The 20,810-nt window shown below is 40.0% G+C and overlaps 2 protein-coding genes across 14 annotated transcripts; one reads left to right on the forward strand and one right to left on the reverse strand.

Moving 5' to 3' along the window:
• Positions 1 to 54: 54 nt before the first annotated feature.
• Positions 55 to 5,343, reverse strand: thumpd2 (THUMP domain containing 2). 3 transcript variants are annotated; one of them, XM_067514023.1, is made up of 11 exons: positions 5,146 to 5,343; positions 4,431 to 4,569; positions 3,586 to 4,221; positions 3,335 to 3,393; positions 3,100 to 3,177; positions 2,790 to 2,842; positions 2,550 to 2,637; positions 2,332 to 2,403; positions 1,825 to 1,939; positions 925 to 1,045; positions 55 to 690 (listed from the first exon to the last, which is right to left on the reverse strand). In XM_067514023.1, the coding sequence occupies exons 1-11, from the start codon at positions 5,254 to 5,256 to the stop codon at positions 342 to 344; spliced, it is 1,821 nt and encodes a 606-aa protein (XP_067370124.1). In that variant the 5' UTR covers positions 5,257 to 5,343; the 3' UTR covers positions 55 to 341. The 3 variants fall into 3 exon arrangements, with proteins under 3 accessions (XP_067370124.1, XP_067370108.1, XP_067370117.1); XM_067514007.1 differs by having other exon boundaries at positions 3,335 to 3,467; positions 3,558 to 4,221; XM_067514016.1 differs by having other exon boundaries at positions 56 to 690; positions 3,335 to 3,471; positions 5,146 to 5,342.
• A 6,366-nt stretch (positions 5,344 to 11,709) lies between these two features.
• On the forward strand, positions 11,710 to 20,589 carry LOC137132024 (uncharacterized). Of its 11 annotated transcripts, XM_067514064.1 has the most exons (9): positions 11,710 to 11,801; positions 13,197 to 13,289; positions 13,591 to 13,823; positions 14,589 to 14,777; positions 14,864 to 15,033; positions 15,384 to 15,533; positions 16,472 to 16,638; positions 16,718 to 16,992; positions 19,008 to 20,589. In XM_067514064.1, exons 1-9 carry the CDS (start codon positions 11,714 to 11,716, stop codon positions 19,011 to 19,013), a joined length of 1,371 nt encoding a protein of 456 aa, XP_067370165.1. In that variant the 5' UTR covers positions 11,710 to 11,713; the 3' UTR covers positions 19,014 to 20,589. The 11 variants fall into 11 exon arrangements, with proteins under 11 accessions (XP_067370165.1, XP_067370155.1, XP_067370137.1 ...); XM_067514054.1 differs by having other exon boundaries at positions 14,867 to 15,033; positions 16,718 to 20,585; XM_067514036.1 differs by having other exon boundaries at positions 16,718 to 20,584.
• The last annotated feature ends 221 nt before the right edge of the window (positions 20,590 to 20,810 follow it).

Here is a 20,810-nt window from a genome sequence, read left to right on the forward strand (position 1 = left end):
AAATCCACAGTGTCCATCTGTAAGAATACTTCATGGATTAAAGAAATTGCAGACCCTTTTAAAAAGAATAAATGCATATACGTATAAGCTCTTTTTATTATTTACTGTGCATGTTCAGTAGAAACCACTGAGCTTGGGTGCCACAGACAGGGCTGAGTGGTTGCACAGTTTTTAAACACAAACATCAGCCTTTGCAAAATCTCAAATCAATACTTTAAAAGTTCACTTATTGAGCATGCACAAGTGTTTCAAAAATATGCCTTTCATAACATGTACACATTTTTAAAAAATTATAGCAAAATCAGGTACCTATTTTGAAATCTAACTTAGATAAATGCCAATTAAGCATCTATTTTGACATATTTATGGATAAGTCCATCTATTGCACCTAAGCTGACTCTCATAGTTGCTTGATGTTTCAGGGATGAGTGGGGAGGAGGCAGACTGTGCTGTAGCTCAGACTGAGGGTCTGTTGGTTGAGCAGATGAGGATTTGACTCCCTGGTGGATTTGGAACGTCTGCTGCTTTGTGGAAGATAGAGGAGGAAATGGGCAGTCTTTTAGCCCAGTTTGTGGCTTTGTTTCTTCATTAGATGTTGATCCAGTGCTTTTCTGTGCCAGGATTTTTTTCAGGAGACAGGATAACTGGGGACTAAGAAGGAGAACCAGACTACCACCAATACAGAGGATTCTAGACAAAACAACAAATGGTGAATTAATTAGAGCTCTAATTCTTTTTTTTTTAACAGGGAGGACATTGAAATGAATACGTTTTAAATAAAAATCTGTTATCTAATAACACTGTTGTGCAACTTAAGTCCTAGGCTAAGAAACCTGCACAGCACATGAGCACACACAAACAACATTATCTGACTGACTGAACAATTCTAAAAGAAACAACTAAAATGGACAAACGGGCACAAACCTCTCCATCTCAGTGACAATGACTGGCAGGTTGGCAGACATTTGTGTTTTGGTGCCAAACTTCCTGCCAAACGGCAAGTCACAGACTACGACGTCTACACTGGCACTGGGTAGAGGCAGCACTGCGCACACAGAGAAGGGACAGATACAAAGCCAAGAGGTAATTATATACATGACAGCAGGGTCCTCACTCAGCTCCCACTCACTGACTTCCATCCAAAAACATGCAGCTTTGCATCCACGGTGAGCAAACAAAATAAAAAGGTGGTGAGATTCATGATTCTATTCCTCTAAGACATGACATGACATTTTGTAATAGTTACGACAGTAATGCTGACAATAATTTAAAAGTAATAATAAAGTATTTCAATTTGAGCTTTTTTCAGGCTTATTTGCATGTGTTCCAAAAGTCAGAGACAAAAAGGAAATGCACATGTATTTTTTAAGCTACTGTATTTAAAAAGTATAAATCATGCCTTATTTATATACACATCTATAATTTGTGTACATATTCTAGAGAAAAATTCTAGTGATATTTATCATAAAAATAGCAGGTTTAATACATCTCCTTAACATGCCATACATATGTTTAAAAAAATTTTAGATGGCAAATTTACATTTTTGTGTAATTGTTTTTCTAAATCATGTACCATGTGTAGTACATTCAAATGGGTTGTGCAACAGGGTTGACACATTCATAATGTTAAAAGATAGCCTACACTTAAAAATAATTTTTAAATAATTATGGATGTGTTTCAGTCATCAATGATTGAAGGTGTTTTGCTATTTATTGCAATTATGCTTTTGGCTTTTGACATTTGGCCATTTACTATAATAAAACCCAATTCCACAGAAGCACACACTGTTGGTCTCTCTCAATATGACCACAGAATTTGCATACCCATCGACGAAGCTTTCAGCAGGTGTATACTCTTTCCCAGCTTTGCAAACTCTACATTCTCATTGGCCTTTTGCAGCTGTCCATCATCAATGTCCACTCCCAGGAAACAGGCGTCCTAAGGATCCCAACAACAGTGAAGCATCAGATTAAAATAATAATATTTCAATTATATGCCATATATTATTACTAGGTAAACAGGAAGTACACACTGCAATACTCATAATAATATACACCTTTCTAAGTGAAAACCTTAACATTTCAAGTGAAGCCAAAAACTGTTTGTAAAATGAAAAGCAATTAGTAAATAAGAGCTATCAAATTATATCAATCATGTACTAACTAACAATAGTCTTTGCATTAACATAAATGTAAAACAAATAATAATTAATACATTTTCAACAGTTTATTATGTGTAGACCAATTTGAAAATGTTGTAAAAAAAGTTCAGCTTCTAAATGTTTCTACAGTTGACAGCTATACAGGAGCACTATGTAGACTTTTCCTGACCTTGTGTTCCTGTGCTGCTTCGATTAGGATGGTTCCTACTCCACACATTGGGTCAACAACAAAGAAACCTGGCTGAAAAAAAAAAAACACACACAAAACAAACAAACATCCAGTTTGTCAAGAGCATGCTGTGTGGCTGTGATTGGTCACATTTAATGGGTCTAAAACTGCCTTGCTTTTTTTGGTACTGTACTGGTGGTCAAACAATTTGTTAGTACCTGTATCTGAGCCAGTGAGGCCATAGCCCAGGCTATTGTAGACCTTAATCCTGTCGTTTTAATGTAGCTGCGGTTGGCCAGAGGTAACCTGAAGTAAAGAACAACGAGACACGCGGGGCAGCCATTTATAAACTACAATTACTGCTTCTCAAATTAATTAAAGCTATAATATGAAGCAAAACCACCCTACAGCCAGGCCCCTTCACAACAACATAATTATTGATGGAATCAGTCAATAACCTGGTCAGTGGAATCCCCAGCAGACAGTGGTCATCACTCAAATTAACATTCACCTGCAGAGGGAAACACTAATGTTGTTACATTTAGAAGGACAGACAACAGCTATGGTGAGTCTCTGCCAATAGCAGCATCCAAAGAGAACATTTGCTTTAAAAAGGCAGATGTTTATGCCTCTATGTCAGCACAAACATCCACTCAGACTCAATTACTCTTGACAGACACAAACTGGCATGAAGTGCAACATGACTGGATGGCAGACACATACAATGGTGAGATTGCAATTCTAATTTAATACATTAAAAAGTTTTACCTCTAGCTTTGGATCTTTCAGATCGGCCTTCCAGCCCAAAAGTCTGCTCACCCCTACTCCAATAACTTTGCTCATCTCCTGTATTAGAAACAATTTGCCATTATAATATTTAAGATGCAGTTTTTTTTAAGTAGGTTATCCATACAACTATATAATTTGAGGAACGAACTGATATACACTTGACAATACTTTGACATTACACTGTTTCTTTCAACTGTATTTTAACTTGCACTACCTGTGTGCTGAAGAATCGTGATACAGATCCAGTGCACTTGCAGCTGATCCTAAAGGAAACTGCGAAACAAAAAGGCAGCTTTGGTTCCTTCCTGCTGAGTTCCAGTAGCATCTTATCATCTCCTCTGTTAAACCTAACTTTATTACACAGAGGGAAACATGAGAAGAGTAAAGGAAATACAAACAAAATAAACTTAAGATTGTTAACTTAACAAAATATTTACCCAATTAAATTTGGAAAATAATTTTTACCATTTTCCACACTGTCTACAGCAAAATCCTTTATTCCTCTGCTGTTACTGTCCACATTATTGTCTGGTCCTCCTGTTGCATGGTCACAAACTGCAACTGACCCACCATTGAAATCTGTACCAGGTTTTACTTTGCCAAATGTCACAACCATTTCTCTCCCCTCTCCTTCTTCGCTCCTTTCTCTCTCAGATGTCTTGCCTTTCACCAGGGTTTTGTCACTACTTGAGTCTTCACCTCCACCCATTCTCCTCTCCTCCCATTCTTCATCTTCTCTCTTTCTCTTTTTCTCCAGTGTCTGTGCTTCAAAGAAGATTTCTTTCTCTCGCTTTCTTTTCTTTTCTAAGGTCTGTGCTCCATTTTCTCCACTACTTGTCAGCCTCCGGCTTTCTCTCTCCTTCTCCCTCTGCTTTATGGTGGTGTTTCTAGTTTCCATACAACACTTCTCCTCCTCTTCTCTCTGTTCGCGATCCCCTCTTCCCTCCTTTTTCCCCTGCCCTCCCAGGTCAGTGCTTGGGATGATGTATGTAGTTCTTCTGTCGGCCAGTTCCCCCTGCAGGCGACTCCATGTCAATACAGCACGGGTCCATTGATTCCTGTCACCTAACAGTTTTGACTGCAGAATAGAGGCTGCCTTTGCTGTGAATACAGAGAACATAAAGTAAAATAAAAATAATATATTAATATTTTTTCAAAGAGGTTATATTATCAAATGCAATTTGTGATACAAATACACAGATTTCTTTAGGCAAGAACTAAAAGACTGATATTAAATTTAGTATTTGCTAAGTGTGAAATAAACATTTTACAGTACGTTCATCTGTGAATATGATGTGAATAGCTGATACCTGGGCTGGTGTGGACAGAAAGCTGCACAGGTGCGTCTTGTTTCAACAGGAGAAAGAGTCTCTCTGCAGCCTTCAGCTCGCTGATTCTGTCGATCCTCACAGAAGAAGTGAACAACACTTTACCTGGCATCTGACACACCTGGACAAACATGACAAAAAGAGCAGGTTAACCCAAAATAGAAGTACAAATCAAACACAATTCAATTGTATCCTCCCTTGTTTAGGAATTTAAACTATGTCTGGCTCATCTTTTATTTTACAATGATGTGCATGCAGAGTTTGACACCACAAGGAAAGTTTCTTTAAGCTCATCCTACCACTTGAAAGCCTTGCACAAACCAGCCATAAAATATTTTAGAAGGCAGTCCAAGTTTAATGGGAGACACATTCGACGATGTAGAATTCACTTTTCAATGAAAGGAAAGGAGTTTTTAAGCTTTCTAAAGGATACACGGTGTATTAATTAAACCTGGATAGTGAGCTGGACAGGTGGTGGAGGTAAGCTGGAGGTCTACAATAAGTCATATTCGCATTTCACATCTCCGTCCACAGTTCAGTGCTGGTCGATGTTTCCTACCAAAAAAGTCCACTGAAGTAATAATGTTGTAAAACCTCACACTGAACCCTAACGTTGGATGTGGAGAAAATACCGAAATGGTTCTTTTTGAAAGATCCTTGGTTTGTCTGTTTATCCGTACTGATGTGAAATACCCACATTTTCAGCTGCCAGCTTCCGCTTCACTTCGTCCATTAAGAAAGGCTCCATCCCGTTACCGACGGTGCAGTAGTAGCGAAGCAAACTTCCTGCGCTCCTCGGGTCACTCATAGTGATCTATTATGTGTCCAGAGTAAAGAAACTCCCATACAGCTGTGTTTGAGAAGGAGAGGCGCTACCGGAAACGGAAGTACGTCTCAAATGTGCAGTGACCAGTCTTGTCCAACAGGAGTCCCTCTAACACAGCGAAAGAAGCCAGTAGTAAACCAACATACAAATTACAAACTCGCTTCTTCACCTCTTTTTCACACTCCCCGTTGCTCTGAACCGTTGACCCTAAGTACTTAAAGTCCTTCTTCACCTCTGCCCCCTGCAACCTCACCGTTCCACTTGGGTCCCTCTCATTCACACACATGTATCCTCTCTTGCTGCGGCTAAGCTTCATTCCTCTGATTTCCAGAGCAAACCTCCACCTCTTTAGATTTTCCTCCACCTGCTCCCTGCTCTCACTACAAATCACAATGTCATCTGCAAACATCACTCCTCTGTCACACCTACAGCACACCTCACCACTGTCTTACAGCTCTCATACATGTCTTGCACCACTCTAACATACTTTTCTGCCACTCCACACTTCCTCATACAATACTACAGCTCCTCTCTCTGCACCCTGTCACATGCTTTCTCTAAATCTACGAAGACACAATGCAACTCCCTCTGACCTTCTCTGTACTTATCCTTCATCACCTCAAAACAAATACTGCATCTGTTGTTCTCTTTCTAGGCATGAAACCATACTGCTGCTTACAAATGCTCACCTCTACCCTTAGCCTAGCTTCCACTACTCTCTCCCACAACTTCATTGTATGGCTCATCAACTTTATTCCCCTGTAATTGCCACAGATCTGCACATCTCCCTTATTCTTAAAAATTGGCACCAGTACACTTCTCCTCCAGTCCTCGGGCATCCTCTCACTCTATAAAATCTTATTAAACAAACTAGTCAGAAATTCTACTGCCACCTCTCCTAGACACTTCCGTACCTCCACAGGTATGTCATCAGGATCAACTGCCTTTCCACTCTTCATCCTCTTCAACGTCCTCCTCACTTCACTCTTAACAATCTTTGCTACTTCCTGCTCCACACTAGTCAGCTCTTTTCTTCGTTCTCTTTCATTGTCCTCATTCATCAACTCTTCAAAGTTCTCGTTCCATCTTCCCATCACACTCCTGGAACCAGTCAATACATTTCCATCATTATCTTTAATCACCCTAACCTGCTGCACATGCTTCCCATCTCTGTCTCTTTGTATCGACAAGTTGTATAAATCCACCTCTCCCTCTTTAGTCTCCATCACAGTATACAAGTCCTCATATGCTCTTTGTTTGGCCTTTGCCACCTCTACCTTCACCTTACGCTGCATCTCCCTGTACTCCTGTCTACTATCTTCAGTCCTCTCAGTGTTCCACTTCTTCTTAGATGACACCCCAAGTACCCTCCTCGCTGTCTCCCTTATCACATTAACTGTAGTGGTCCAGTCATCTGGAAGCACTTCCTGACCACCCAGAGTCTGTCTCAGCTCCTACCTGAAAACTACACAACCTTCTTCCTTTTCAACATCGTCCTCTGCTCTGCCTCAGTCCTCTTCATCTTCCTCACCACCCAACTCATTTTACACACCACCATCCTGTGTTGTCTGGCTACACTTTCCCTTACCAATACTTCAGTTACTGATTCAGTAACTCTTTACGGTAACAACGTCTACACAAGATGTAGTCCACCTAAGTGCTTCTACCTCTGCTCTTATACATCACCCTATGTTCCTATGTTTCTGGAAGAAAGTATTCACTACAGCCATTGCTATTCTTTTTGCAAAGTCTTTCACTATCTGATGGTACAGTTGGTACCTTAGCTAACTGTAGTTGGTACTGTAGCTTACTCTTTTCACCTCTAGAACGTTCTTCACAAAATCCTCTTTCAGGATAACTCCTGCTCCATTTCTCTTCGTATCTGACCCATGGTAAAACAAGTTGAACCCTGCTCCTAAGGTTCTAGCCTTGCTACCTTTCCACCTGGTCTCCTGGACACACAGTATGTCCACCTTCCTCGTCTGCATCAAGTCAACCAACTCTCTATCCTTCCCTGTCATAGTCCCTACTGTCAGTCCTTCACTCTTAGCTTTCCTCTTCTCTCTCTGCCTACGAACAGGCGTTCCTCCTCTCCTTCTTTGACCGAGAGTAGTCCAATTTCCACCGGCACCCTGTAGGTCAACAGCACCAGTGCTGGTCGTTTTTAACCAACCGACTGTTCCAGTATGAGAGTCAGATTTGGTGTGGAAGTCATAATTCGGACGTGTTTTACATAGGATGTGCTTCCTGACACAACCCTTTGCCTTTATCCAGACTGGCACAAGAAGAAACTGGCTTGTGCCCCCTTGTGGTGCATTAAGATTTTTCACGTTGTGAATGTCATAATATATAAACTGTACTCACATTTGTTTATTGATTCTGTTGTTAATATTTTAATACTAATGTAAAGCATCAGGCTACCAAAAAACAAAACAAAACACGAAAGCCATTGCAATAAGCCTTTTTGTATTTTGGCACACACACACACACACACACAAATACTCACTTACTATTCATGCGCAGACACAAACCTTCAATAAGAAAACAAATGTGCCTACACAATTACCCTCAATGGGCCTCAATAGAGCAGCAGGATGATCATACAGTTGATGAAAGGCTGCAGGTTATCACTGGGTTCAGGACAAAGTAGGAAGTTCCAGCACTGTGATCAGCTAATCTGACACAAAGATCATCTAAAGAATGTAATCTACCCCTAATATGAAAAGAAAATTCCATTACAGGGAATTTATTATATAATTTTTCTAACAGTTTGCTATTGGATTCTACTGTACGTCAGTAATGGTAGTCAATTCACTTCACTGCTAGTGATGCCAAAACACCTGTCAGAAATCATTTAATTTCTGGGAGAAGAAGTGAAATGCTCGGGGGTGGCCAGATATTTTTAAATATTGTAATCAATTATTTAAACCAACTTATGTCTGTTCTATGTCTGAAAAATGGCATAAAAAAGATTAACCCTTTTAAAATGAAAACGAAAAAGAAAAATTACTTGGAGAAAGATAAAATCAAAGCCTTCCTAAATTTAGTATGGCCCCAGTCTGGCCCCGCCTGTGGAAATAATCTAGAGATTCAGTATTTTAAACTTAAAGAGACTGGGAGACTGCACACACAATTGTTTTTGACACTTTTGATATTTACCATATTGATCCCAGTAGGTAAATTGTTGGATAGCTGCACATGCATGATACTGGACTACTGCCCTACAACAGTTGGTACTGTAGCTAAATTTTAGCATTTTAATATGAGCTAAATGGAGACGTTTGGAAAGTAAGGCCATTAAAATCTGTTCAAACCATTTATATGACAGATGCATTCCAGTGTTCTTTTACTTTTATTAACCAGAAAAACAAAACATATATAACATATATATATAACACACACATATATATATATATATATATATATATATATATATATATATATATATATATATATATATATATATATATATATATATATATATATATATATATATATATATATATATATATATAGTTTCTTTTTCTTTTCATCCAGTTCCCCTACGGTCAAGAATACTAAACACACTGCAGCTACGGAACCACCATCAGAACACTCAAGTTCAAAGGCTGCAAGATTAAATAATGATTAGGTTTCCCTTCAGTCAGAGCTTTAATTAAAATGAATGTTTTAGGATTAAGGATTAATGGGGGTTTTACTGAATGAAACCAAATTCACATTTCCCTCTTCTCTAATTCTGACTGTTTAAAGTTTAGTCTGTGACTATTTCATCAGCCCATAATATTGGATGTATCCATGTAGAAAGAAGACATTAGTCCTTTTGGCAGCTGCCATTTGCACTAATTAGCTCTATTGCTGCTAAGTGAACACAACATTTCACAAAATGGAGGCAATCATATAGCATACAATCATATAGCATACAATAATATTGTATAGCATGGCTGGTGTGCCAGCTGGCCTCTGGCACACCAGCCATGCTATATGATTCTACAATAAACTCCTTTTTATTCTAGAATAAAAAGGGAGGGAGAAAAGCAGAGAGAGGGACAATTAAAGGAGGCAGAACACAGTTAAAGGAAATGCTGAATAGTGGGAATCATGTTGAACTAATTAGTGAAGCTTGACCAAGAGGTATTTATGCAGAGTTCCAGAGAAAAACAGAACAGGTTAAACCCAAGGGATAGAGCTCACGAGTGACCAACATCTCCATATCTTCTGTTACTCCTCTGTTAAGTTATAACTAGGCAAGCTTTTGTGCTTTGAGATGTGAATGAGGAAAGGGAAAAAAACTGAAGCTTCCGCCAAAAATAAAATTGACCAAAAAGTTGATAACACATTAATATGATCAACAGTAACTTTAAGATATTAATGTCAAAGAAGAAGTTTTCTTAAAAAGATATCTCATTCAGTACCGAGCAGTGTTCAAAATGATTTCACGCTGACCCATTAAATACATTGCAAATGCTACAAACATAACTGATACACTGCAGCTGTGTGTCGCTGATTTACAGGTACTGTTACCTCACTGTGTCTGTGCTCACTGGCTGACACATGCAGTACATTCACACATGCTACACACAGAAACCCAACACCCACACAACGTAAATATCATACTGCACACAGAAACCCAACATTTGCACAACATAAACATCATGGATCCACTCCCTGAATCATGTATTTTCTCATTTATAATTAAATCGTTTCAAGGGCCATATATTATATATTATTATCATTATTGGTATTATTATTATTATTCAGGAAAGTGTCAAGAGCAGAGAGATTTTAAAGGCCAGACCCTTTGTGTGTATGTGTGTGCTACTGTCTTCTCAACTTTCTGTCCCTTTTCTCATCATCTCTTTCCTGCTGTCCTTTGTAGTTTCTGTCTTTCACCTTCCCCTTTACTCTCACATGGAAATGAGACCTTTAAAAAGAGACAGCAAAAAAGCATATGCATAAGTAGAGAGAGAAGGGTGAGTTTTGAATTTTCACCACTTAACCATGCATATATATGTACGGCCATGCCTATTTTTGAGTGTGCGAGTGCGTGTGTGTGAGTGTGTGTGACATGAGCACATTTGAATATTTACTGCTCTCAAACGAGTGTGAAGTGTGTCAACTGGGCCAAGCATCCATGGAGAGAGAGAGTGAGTGGGAAAGAGAGAGGGACACACACATGCACGCAGGCATGCACGCACACACACACACACACACACACACACACACACACACACACACACACACACACACACACACACACACACACACACACACACACATACTGTCAGCAGTAAACTCACCCAGTAAACTCTGCATCAAACTGACAGAAGCTATCCAAATCAACAATAACAGGAGAAACAGGGAAGAGCTGGAGGGTGCAAAACAGACTGGTGGGAGAAGAGGAGGAGAAAAAAAAGGAACAGTGTTTGGTTGGTGTTGCGCTTATTGCAAGTTCAGTTCTGGAACATCAACATATAATTGTCAAATATACTGGGACACCTGGTGTACTCACTGCAAATACTCTCCACATGTTTGCAGCTCTCTGATTTACTCTCTGTTTAGTTATTTAATGCAATAATTAGTCTCATCCTATCCTCTATCTTAATTCATATTAATAAACTGCAGTGTTATGACTTATCTTCTCCTTATTTCTTCCGTATAAAGTCGCTCAGGCCATTTTCACTGCTGACATTTTGACAGGAAAAGCAAATTTTTTAACCTTAACAATGGCTCCGTTCTATTCACGCGTCCCATTCGGCTATGACAATCTGACAGTGTGACAGCATGTACAATGCCAGGACGCACAAGCTGAAGCTAAATTGAGTTCAGCCATCATTCGAGTCATTATTCACACCTGTTCTTTTCCTACTATGTGTCAAAATGTATTTATACAGGTGGTGCTGCTCGTTTTAGCCAATTTAGCTTGTTTGTCCAAAGATATGGTAACGTATACGATAGTGACAAAGATGTGTGTTTGTGTCATTGGGTGGTTGAATAGCTATGTCTGAATTTAGGGGCGGCATCCTTTGAAGGATCTGGTCATGGCAGTCTTCGTATGTTCCCTCCGTAGAGAGAGGCAGACCGGTCTATGGATGATGTCTTATTTACATCACCAGCTGTTCCCCTGTTGGATGTTGGCAGCTGAGCTAACTAACTAACATCAATAATGCCAAGTAACTTAAAACATTTTAGGAGAACATGAGAGTTTAAGCCTCTTGGTTTTTGTTTTGTGCCAAGGGCTGTTGTGCCCCATTCCTGCCCTATTTGTGCCTCTCTCCAGTGGGTGTGTCTATGTAAAGCTGCTGCAGCCAGTGCCCATCTGCTATTGGTGCGCACACTTGTCTGGACCACGCCCCTCTTCTCCTCTTTTCATCTGCCATGTGGTCATTCTGGAGACATCCCATTGGTCCTTTACAGAGGGTTTCCTCCAACCAGGATGCCGATGCCCCCCAGCACACAAGTACCAAGTAGAACAACACTAGGACCCTGGGTGGAGGTACTTTGTGTTGGTGTACAGTTTATCTTGCTTTGTGAGTCTTCAATATGCTTGTTAGTTATTTGGTATGGTTGCATGTACTTATAAGTCTTGGACCTGTGCTGTTTTAATTTGAGTTTATGTGGCATTGTGATTTGTTTGATGGTACATTGTCATCAATTTTGTATGTCTGGTGCCATGTGCTTAGGCCTCAGCCAGGCCACAAACCTTTTTGTTTGTTTTTAACCACCTTCGTTCATCTCAGTGACCCTTCTAACATTGTTGGCCTGCTTTAGTTACTGTTTTGTGCTCTATTTTTTTATTTTTATTATTTCCTTTGGTTTCAAGCCAAACTTTTTGTGTTTACCTTGTGTTTACCATTTTTGTGTGTGTGTGTGTGTATGTGTATGTGTATGTGTGAGAGTGAGTGAGTGAGAGAGTTTATCTTTATTGTGCACATCGTATTTAACTGAGCTTTAGTTCCCTTCTATTGTACTGGACAAATTCAGTAACACCATTAAAAATAATTTATTGCTGTTACACCTAGCATTTATACGCTTGCTTTAACCTCTAGACAAAAGGGAACGTCACGGTTTTGTTAGTATAGTGGGTTGCTGGGTCGTGCAGCCTTTTGAAGGCTGTGACCCCTTAGTTGAGTTACAGCCACTTAATAATTACATGCTGTTTTGTAAAAAATATAATTTAGTAAGAGGAATAAAATAACACACACTGAAAAAATTGAGGTTAGGAATCCTCAGATACTCTCACAATAAAGTGCCTCTTTCACATACATTAAAGTTGGGTCATGGGTGCTCGGTCCACTCGGTTCCGCCCAGCCCTTCCTCTCCCTGCTCTGCTACACTCTGCGCAGCTCTTCAGGTAGTTATTTTTTTATATTACAATAAATGCAAATTACTTGTCCCAGTTAATAAAGAACATCTCTCTCACTTTATAAATTCCCAAATCCCAATATTTTATCAAGTAAAAAAAGTCAACATCCTACCACCACGGCTGCTGTTCCATTTTAGCTAAATAAAAAAAGCTAAAAGCCCTTGGCATATTTTCCCAGTGTTTGACACAGCTATAAAGAGTTACTTTCAAACTCAATGACCTCTGGCTTTGTCCAGGGAGTCCCCCAGCACAAGAGGGATTAATTAAAGGCCACTTTCACACATTCACTTATAGTCCTATAAGAGATAGTGGGAAATAATTATTCTCAGAGGTTTTGCTTCTCCATACAACAGCAGACAAGCAACAAAAACCCTTTTGGAAGGAGATTACTTGGACAAAACCACAACAGACTCAGGTCCTTGGCCTTGAAGACATGATAAGCCCTTCCTCGTGTGCACAGTTGTTGCACTTCCTGGTCACCACAGCTAGAGGGAGGTCTAGGTTTACTGCTGAGCTTCATTCACAGGCTGTGTTGTCTTGGCTAATCTCTTTGCTGCAGCAGCTTGGGGACAAAGGAGGAAGAGAGGACGTGTAGAGACAAGAGACAAACAGACTGGCCAAAACACACACACTGCAGTAAGAGGGGTCAGAGGTGACTGAAATGCTGTAGCTGAATGGTAAAGTGAAGTGTTAGAGTGTTTATATAGAAACAGCTTAACATTTCACATATGATAAATTGTTTTGCATGGACTAAAAAGACATATTTGTTGTGAATGACTTGCATGTGTCATGGAGTTGTGTGGAATCTATGACACATGCAAGTCATTCCCAGCTAAGTCACAGTGTACTATTACTTATACTACATGACGTTTCTAAAAAATGAGCCAATACACTTACTTAAACCTTTGTTTAACCTTTGGTTTTGCATTTCCTCTCTTTTCGCTTCCTCTTAGGATGCTGCTATAAATCTTTACTGATTTGCCACAACATACAGTCAATCATGGGTCAGCTGTTGTCAACAGAAGAAGAGTTGTCTGAAGTGAAGGGTGCGCTTGGTTCTCTCCTCTACGATGCCATGTTGGAAGGCGGTGCTGTACCCGACCTCAGAGTCGCCCATCCTTTCCTCCTAGCCAATCACAATGAGAGCTTTGAATCCCAGACCTGCCTCAAGGAACAACTGAAACAAGTTACTATAAAATATATTAAAGTGTGACAGTGTATAGATGTAATGATGGTGCTCTCGTGGGATTAAGAGAAAATGTGTCACTGGGTAAAACTGGCAGAAAAGCTCCCCACCTTTTACATTTTGTGTTTGTTTTTGGTTTTAGGATGTTTTGGGTCGTTACTTTGGGTGGATTTAAGCCTGATTTGGGTCTGTTTTTGGTTTATTTGGGACATTTGGTGCCAGAGTTTTTGACATTTTGTGTGATTTTGGTAGTTTAATGTCTATTATTGGATGATTTTTTATTTCTATTTTAGGATGTTTTGGGTCTTTTTGGTAATTTTGTCTTTTAACCGAGCCCTCTTAATTAAGAATATGAATAGTAACTTTACCCGATAGCCACCTGAGCTATCGGCCCTTGGGGGTGTACCTCATAGGCCCCTTCAGTAATCCATCCATGATGGTGCTGCTTATGAAGAAAACATTGCTGAGACATAGTGCTGTAAAACAGAAGATGATTTCCATCTGAACTTCTCATTTATTTTTACCTTCAAATCCACTCAGTCATGAAGTGCAGGCGAAGACATGCAGGAGGGGAAAGAGAAAGTTAAAAAAGGGCAATTGTGCAACATGAAGCACCACTCAGAAATGTGCTTTTGAGCAATATGACGATGACAAATTGCTGCTAATAGTTATTTTTTTAAAGAAATCAGAGCAATCCACTAATTATCATTTCAATTAGACAGGTGGTAAAAATTAGGCTTTTTTTTTTTTATTCACTTGAATTAGCTGCAGGGTGACTTTGGGAACAAGGTGCCCACCTACCTGAAGGATCTGATTAACCGATTGACGACCTTCTCAGATGAGCCACGGCTTGCCGGCCTGGTGGGATTGGTGATAACCGTGGTGATGGATATGGCTCACACATCATCAAAGTCAAGAGTGAAAGGAAAATCTGCTGGGTCATCGTCGAGCCAGGTAAATCCTCTGATGGAAAGTTAGGTCCAGTTATATATCCCCTTCCAAAAGCAACTTATGTAACATTTTTGAATTTCTACCTCCAGCAGAGAGTTTGGGAGCTCCAGGAGGAGATGGAGGAATACCTGAAGCGCTGTCGGATTAACCTGAATGATAAAAACAAGCTGATCCAGGACTGTGTCAGACTGGAAGCCCAGCTCAGCCTCACCCTCACCCAGCTAAAGACCTGCCTGCTGGGGGGAGACTGTGACTCCAGGTGACAGAATATAGTGAAGTAGAAGATGGCATCATACAGCAGAGCAGCATGGTGGACAGGAAGAGAGAATAAAGAACATACACATCTCAACAGCTTAGCTTTTTGTTTGCATAGTACAGTAACTTGTACTCAGTCACTTTGGATAAAAGCTTCTGCAAAGTGACTAAAGGTAAATGTAAATACAGAGCAGAGATACCAGTATTGATTGATAATACATCCACCAATGCTGAAGCAGTGTAGAGCACAAAGTAGTTGTGTGGAAAGGAGAACGGTACTATACAGTTAAGTACTGCAGTGGCTAAAAGCAGCAGTGATGAGAAGTTTTCTTTGCTCATTGTGTGATCCTCCAGGTCTCTGAGACACTGGGCCAGTGGAGCAGCATTTCACACACAGATGTTGCTTCACCTGGCTGGTTTTGAGGGTCAGGTTGAGCCCCTGGCTGCAAGGGCAGCACTGGAGCACTATAAGGAAGACCTCGCACAGATCATACCTGCTTACAGGTAATACAGTACATGTGCTGATGAACATTATGGTGGTTCTTGTCATTGTCAATGCCAGCCTGTCACTGACCCATGTGGAGCAAGGTTTTGTATTTTATTGAGAAAAGGAGGAAGATTTAACTCTCCATGCTTTTATCTCCAATGACTTTTGTTTCCTCAATAGGACATGCTTGGCCAGCAGCATATTAAGCTGTATGGGCACAGTGCAGAAAGTCTACAGTAAACTCTACTGGTGGTGTTTTGGTAGAGCTGCAGTTTGTACTGTAGGTGGAGGACCTATACAAGCATGTGAAAGGAGGAGTATTATACTACACACAGTACAAGTACAAACACTGCATATTTTTTTGGCGAGCATGTTGTCAGACCGTAAATACACAGCAGTTCAGTAGAAGCAGGGGCCTAATAAAACCTACTGACAGCTCAAACCACAGCCACAAAGGGCCTGGCTGTCTGCTATGAGACAAGCCATCCAGCCTGCATCCAAATATGACAGCAATAACACAAAAACACTCATCAGACTGTCAGAAAAGTCTAGCTGTAAACTTTTAGGCTTGCATTTTGACTTGCTGCTTACAGTAAAAAATATCTAGTAAGACAGGTGATGGCTACGATCAGGAGATAATCAAAAGCATTTGAACGATGTAGGACAAAAAAACAGAAAACAACAATGTGACGTTCATTAGAGTTTTTAAAACCTGGTGACTGACTGTCCCCCAGCTGTTAAGCTATAAGCGCATCACTGTAATGCTGCAGCGATGAATCAGATTCCTGTCTAAATTAATGACTATAAAGTACTTTGAGCACAAAGTGTTTTATACACTGGCACAGCCTCAAATGCATGAGTAAGTTTAAAAGAAAAATAGGACTCATTCACTTTTCATCCATCCCAGTTCTTTATTTATCACGTCACCCCCTTCCCCTCGATATCTTTATTACAGGCGTTATAAGTCTAATACAGTGCGTGTTGTGAAATGTCGAGGGGATCTTCAGGCATCATGTGACCCCTCCAGCGAGGTGCCAGAGGAGGGAGCCATGGTGGGCCTTTATTTGACAGACAGAGAGACAGGAAAGGCTGTGACCATCCCTCAATGCACTCTGGAGACAGGTAAACTTTCTTGATCATACCAAGAAATGTGCCTGTAAAGTTGTATTTAACTGAATTACACCTAATGGAAAATTAACAGGGAGAAGAAGGGGACACTCTGGGCCTGATGACCCCTTTCTAACTGTGTCCTCCTCCATTAACTTGGACCTGGTCACCTCAGACCAGTACCTCCAGGCGTACCTGGACCATTTGTTCTCTGATAAAGGGCCTGTGGCAGAGCTGGAGAACTACTTTAACAAGGCTAGCAACTATTTGACAACCCTAAGACCTGGACCCGAATGTTTAAACAAGAAAGGGGCCCGAAACGCAATAGAACAAAGTGATGGAGTGCATCTTGAAGACCAGGCAGAGGCAGTAAGTGGACAACACACAGTGGAAAGCGGCAAAGTTGAGGGTGAAAGGGAAGAGAGACGAGAAAAGATGGAGGAATGTCATCAAAGAGATGAAAGTTTGAAACTGAGTATTGTAGAGACGCAGGCAGAGGAAAGCCTCATTCACGGCACATAAGAGCAACAGCAGCTATACTGCAGTATGTTTAAAAGAAAAGAAACAAAAAAGCAAACATTTACATTTAATTTATTTAGAGCTGAAAATAGAAGCTGAAAAGCAGTTGTATAGATTAGTCTACAGTGCTACACAGTATAATACAAAAATGGCATCGGCCATTATTTATTATTATTATTAAAGATCAACAAGAATGTGTTGGGTTGCCTACTAAGCTGCATACTTTGATACCCAACATTCATGTAACCCATTTTTTACCTGCACACCTTTTCACAATAATACATAAAGACTGACAAGAAACAAACACAAGATTACTGTGTCCTCATAGTTCATAAAGCTCATTGTTGAGTGGAGAGTACAGTTATTGGACGGGAAGTTCTTACAGAAGCTCGAATGGAACATAAAAATAGATGGGAAATAATTGTTGAGATAATATGACCTGGATAGGATATTTAAATGGGATATTGTTCATCTAAACAGCGAAAAGAGAACAAGCTTCTAAAAACTCAATCAGACATTTAGCTGAATGACAATTAATAATGTTAATACTAAGTCAAGCAAAACACCATCATCACATACGATGGTTACTGTCACCAGTGCCAGTAAATAGAGCAGTATGGAGGAAAATACACCCAGTCCTGCACTCACCACAGCGTGCGCACATCAAAGCCCATATTTGTACAAGGCTGACATCCTGTTTGATGATGGATTACGAGGTTTGTAGTCATAGTTCTGCAACAGCGTAGCCATGGCAAAACAGGTTTCTATGGTTACTGATTGCCGCTGCAACAGATATTGCTTTGGATGTTAGTTAAGCGTAAACTTCAGCTCCTAATGAAGTGAAAATACAACGTTTATGTTAAGTTTATGTCCTGATTGTCTTTCGAAGTAGGTGTGAAACAAACAGCAAACAGCATTCAGATCAGTACAGCATCAAATACATCAGATGATTAAAAATATGAGCTCAAATCACATGGCAGTGACTGTCTTTTGGCACCAAATAACTGTTGAAAGGTCACAAGCCCAGCAACTTGCCTGCAACCGTATGCACAAGATGATTTTTATTTCCCCCCCATATATGTGTATTGAACTGCGTGCTCCAGAGGGGACGTTCTGAGTGACGCTCTCAGGAGAGAGAAGTGATTGTTGTTCAGAAAGGTTGAAAAGGTACTTTATCTGTCAGTATTATGGTGCGAGATGCAGCAGGTGGGCGAGCAGCACCGGAAGGAGCTCTTATGTGGCATAGCTGGCAGCACTGTGTGAATGTCAGGCTGGGGGGGACAGAGTGTGTGCTGATTTCTGTGGGTGTGTGGGTGTTGGTGTGTTGGAAGGAATAGTTAGAGTGTTTTCGCGTCTAGATTAGATAGACATAAAGATGTGGAGCTCGGAAGGATACGGGGATGAGCCTTTTGTGTGAATTAAAAGTGGCAGTGATTAGGAGTGTGTGCGTGCGTGTGCGTGTGAGAGAGTTACTTATGAGATAATAGAGATGGCAGTACAGAAAGAAAGAGGGAGAGTGGTACAAGTGGTCAATGAGTCACACTTCACAGCTCCAATTACTGGTCCCTGCTCTGCTAATGCTGTCTGATTGGTGTTATTACTCTCTCCCGCTTTCGTTCTCTTGCTCCACCTCTATTTCTTTCCTTTTCTTTCACTGGCTATCAAATTAGTGTGACTTTATTGTTCGGTGTAACGTAAAATTTCAGTGAATTCGTACACATTGATGAAAAGAAGTACATACAATTCTTATACAATAAAAAGCAGCAACTTGAAAAATAATAATTTGTGAAGATGTTATTGTCTCTGCTCATGTTCATTCTTCTTCGTTTTAATGTATTTTTCTTTTTCTTGTGCTGTTTTTATAGATTTAATACAATTTTGTTTGCAACCTCAGGAACGTCTGGGTTTATTCTTGAAGGATACTGTCTTCTTTGAACATTTCAGTTCAGATGGATTTAATGAAAAATGCTCCATTCATAGCCAAGTAAACATAAAGATGTTAAGCAAAAGAACATTTGATTCTAGCTGAAAAAGGCTGATTGGCATCGATCAGAAAAGAAACCCTGTGTACACAAAGGAAAATGGACTTTGAAACCATCATCATCAGGTTTTACAGGTGTGGTGGACATGTGACTATGTATGTTGTGAATGTTTCTTTATTTAAAAAATAATAAAATAAAATATTAAAAAAGGTTTGTAAGGCTTGTTTCAGCACAATAATTGAGAAACGTCGTTAGTGAGTGTTAAAATGACTGTTACTGTACATATAATAACTGACACAAAATTGTGTATCATTGCAAGACTTAAATGTAACTGGTTGTTTATCTTAAATCTTGAAATTCTGCATTTGGATTAGTAAATGCAGGTAACTTCAAATAATAATTGAATGGTCATAATTGTATTCTGTGGAAACATGTAATAATGTTTATCAGACACTTTCTGTGGAAACCTTTTGTTACCCAAGATGTATCTGTGACTTGTACTAAATGTTTGATGCCAACTATGAAAGCTTGCCATCAGCTTTCGCTAGGGGGTCAAATATTTTGTTGGAAGCCAAAGTTGGCTCATAGATTGCCGAGTGGCCACTGGTGGTGTAAGTGTTTCTGATCTTGACACACCCATACAAATCAGTGTCTCCATAACCAGCACTGCTGTGGAACGAAGCTTAAGCACCTAGAGGAGACAGAGGAACAGATGAGACAGAGCATCCTTGCACCCACTCCACCTGATTTGGCCCCATTTTAAGAATGGTTGCCATTTTTTGACTCACATGTGTAACAGTCCAACGCAGCAGTCACAGGTTCTGTTGCTGTCAAATTGCCTGATTTTTCAGTGCCACATCTACACTTAATTAAAAAGGTGGTGGTTTGTTTATAGTTTCTAAGTTTGTTATGCTGTACTTATTCTCAACCTCAGGACGAGACCCAAAATCAATGCGAGCTTCCCTCCATCATTCAGCTCTGTCTTTAACTGATCAGGCACAATGCTGGACCCCTGGCACCTGAGCTGAAGCTTAGTTTCCTTGGCATTGACTGCTCCATGTTGCTTTGCTCACTCTTACTGCTCAGCCTTCCTGCTCTTCACCTTAGGCCAGCTCTGGCAGGCTTGTTCACTACATTTAATTTAGCAGAAACGTGTAACTCAATCTGAACTCAACTGTGTCTGGAGGTGGATTGACTAATCTTTCAAAGTCCACAGTTCCCAAATCAAAGCACGGGAATGTCCTGTTAAGTCTTTTTTCTTGACAGATTCTCAAGTGGCCTCTAAGGTTTCCCAAAATCATGATAATGTGCCCTGCTAGGTACCCTAACAATAAACACTCATGTCCACCACTGGCTAAATCTTACGTGAGGTCAAAAACTGCACCGGTGCCTCGTTCTACTGCTCCCATTTCCTACATGCATCTTGTCTAAATAAACTCTACCCCACCTCCTCTGGCTATCAATGGTGATCAGCATCCTGTGATTGTAGAAATAACTCCAAATTATTTGTAAATGTCAACTTTTAGTTAATTCACATGATATCTGCAAACTAATCCAAATTTACTTTTAGACTAAACTGGCTGTAACATGGACAACAAAATGTACGACTTTATGATCAATCATGTCAATTGCATATACAGGATACATACGTAGCAAATCACTTTACACACTGATATGCTTTAAATA

Source organism: Channa argus, chromosome 1, assembly GCF_033026475.1.
Source record: "Channa argus isolate prfri chromosome 1, Channa argus male v1.0, whole genome shotgun sequence".
Lineage (NCBI taxonomy): Eukaryota > Metazoa > Chordata > Actinopteri > Anabantiformes > Channidae > Channa > Channa argus.

Bases quoted from the DNA above. Each gene is read 5' to 3' on its own strand.
- thumpd2 (XM_067514007.1), bottom strand. From the start codon at position 5,256: ATGAGTGACCCGAGGAGCGCAGGAAGTTTGCTTCGCTACTACTGCACC. The intron at 4,570-5,145 runs GTGGGTATTTCA...ATGTTTGTCCAG, and splicing joins GGAAGCTGGCAGCTGAAAAT to GTGTGTCAGATGCCAGGTAA. The intron at 2,404-2,549 runs GTACTAACAAAT...TTTTTTTTTCAG, and splicing joins CCTCACTGGCTCAGATACAG to CCAGGTTTCTTTGTTGTTGA.
- LOC137132024 (XM_067514036.1), top strand. From the start codon at position 11,714: ATGCCCCCCAGCACACAAGTACCAAGTAGAACAACACTAGGACCCTGG. The intron at 13,290-13,590 runs GTGACTGAAATG...GCTTCCTCTTAG, and splicing joins TGCAGTAAGAGGGGTCAGAG to GATGCTGCTATAAATCTTTA. The intron at 14,778-14,863 runs GTAAATCCTCTG...TTCTACCTCCAG, and splicing joins CTGGGTCATCGTCGAGCCAG to CAGAGAGTTTGGGAGCTCCA.